This window comes from Calidris pugnax, unplaced genomic scaffold, assembly GCF_001431845.1.
Source record: "Calidris pugnax isolate Ruff unplaced genomic scaffold, ASM143184v1 scaffold1936, whole genome shotgun sequence".
Lineage (NCBI taxonomy): Eukaryota > Metazoa > Chordata > Aves > Charadriiformes > Scolopacidae > Calidris > Calidris pugnax.
The window spans coordinates 1-1,682 of NW_015092280.1; the positions used below are offsets into that span (position 1 = coordinate 1).

General features: G+C 46.2%; 1 protein-coding gene across 1 annotated transcript; it reads right to left on the reverse strand.

The window, feature by feature from the left end:
- Positions 1-48: 48 nt before the first annotated feature.
- Positions 49-1,366, reverse strand: LOC106900307 (protein RUFY3-like; the record flags this gene model as incomplete). Its single annotated transcript, XM_014962323.1, has 3 exons — positions 1,273-1,366; positions 567-647; positions 49-216 (listed from the first exon to the last, which is right to left on the reverse strand). Coding segments are annotated over exons 1-3 (300 nt in total), but the record flags the coding sequence as incomplete, so codon positions are not given.
- Between the last annotated feature and the right edge of the window lie 316 nt (positions 1,367-1,682).

The window sequence follows — 1,682 nt, forward strand, 5'->3', positions numbered from 1 at the left end:
TATTGCTTCTACCTGGAATTCACCACATTTCATGGAATTCTTCCCTACCTGCAGCTTGAAAGACAGTTCATGCTTTAGGGCCCTGAGATCATCCAGCTGCTGCCTGAGCGCCACCAGCGCGTCTTGCTTCTCGCAAACATCTTTCTCCAGCATCTTCATGGCCAGCTCCATCTCCTGTCGCATCCCGATCTGCACCTCCAGCTCCTTCTCCACGTCCTGGAACACCCGGATGGGCCGGCGTTACCAGCCAGCTTTCCTCACCCTCCCCAGGACAACCACCACCTAGAGCCACGCTGCACAGCCGCAGCGAAGGATCTGACCCATCAAAGGTGATTAAAGACAACAAATCCCCATTTTCCATCCAATATTCCAGCAACATAAACAGCAGAAAGTACAATATAGGCCCATCTATCTGATGGGGGGGGATAGGGAAAAGCTGGCAGACTTTTTATTCCCTAAAAACATTTCATTTCCCTGGGCAAATGTTTTAAAAAGCGATTTTCTGATATGGAGTTATGACACCAAAAAGCCAGTTGTGGTGAGCTCTGAGCTCAGACAGCCCTTACCAGCCGCAGCTGAGTCTCCTCCTTCAACTGTTTCCGCGCCTCGGTCAGTGCCTGTCCATCAGCAGTTCTGTCTTTGGTGGCCTGAGGTAATGAAGACACTTAATTAACCCATCAGTATATACTACTAACCCTCACATTTGCCCGTTATTTGCTTTTCCCACCACTTTGAAAACAAATTCTGTGACTATCGAAACTCAGAGCTCCATGCAGTGACTGCAGCCTGTGAAACAGCTCCGTCTCCCTGCTCCCCACTCCACTTCTACGGATACGAGCTAAAGGCACAAACTCTGCATTTTCAGGACTTTTTGACAATATTGTAAGTATAGTTACAAATCCTCAGGAAAGGATCTTTAGAACTAAAAACTAGATTCTGCCATAGTCACCAGCACTTTCAATAAATCATAGAATGCGTTGGGTTGGATGGAACCATTGAAGGTCATCTAGTCCAACCAAATCAACCAAAAACATGTAGATCCTGCCCTTTGATTTCCAAAAAGGCCAGCATTTCAGGCTGAAAAAGCAGAACTCCTACGTCCAAATGTTTGTGCCACCCCCTCAGTAAATCCTCCCTCCCAACAGCAAGGAAATAAAAGTCTCTTCCAAACAGCTACTTTTTGGTGGGATTGGGGCTGGGACTGCCTGAAGGTTCAGTGGTCACTCACACCCACACACCCTCACACACACACCCCCACACACACCCACCCACCTTCCGATTGGACTCTAGGATGTAAGAACTTTCTTCTTTAACCCGTTCCATCTCTTCTTGCAGTGTAATAATCCTGTTGTTTGCAACTGCAAGCTGTGAACAAACCACAACAACAGTAACGTACCAAAACCACACTCCACATTTCTTTTTTGTTTTCTCCAGATTTCTGTACTCATTTTTTACACTCAAAGTGAGAAAAAAAAAAAGTATTTGGTGTGCTAAAGGACAATTTGGCCTCTCCCATGGAGATAGGCTCTCTGAGAAAGCATCAATTAGTGCCAGCGGGATGGATTTCCACTATCACCTAAACCAGAGAATTTCCAACCTATTTTGGTGCCTGTATTTCACTAAAATCATCGACTTCTCCAGGTCTCTGCCTGCCAGACTCTGCATAACATGTTAGTGCAGCT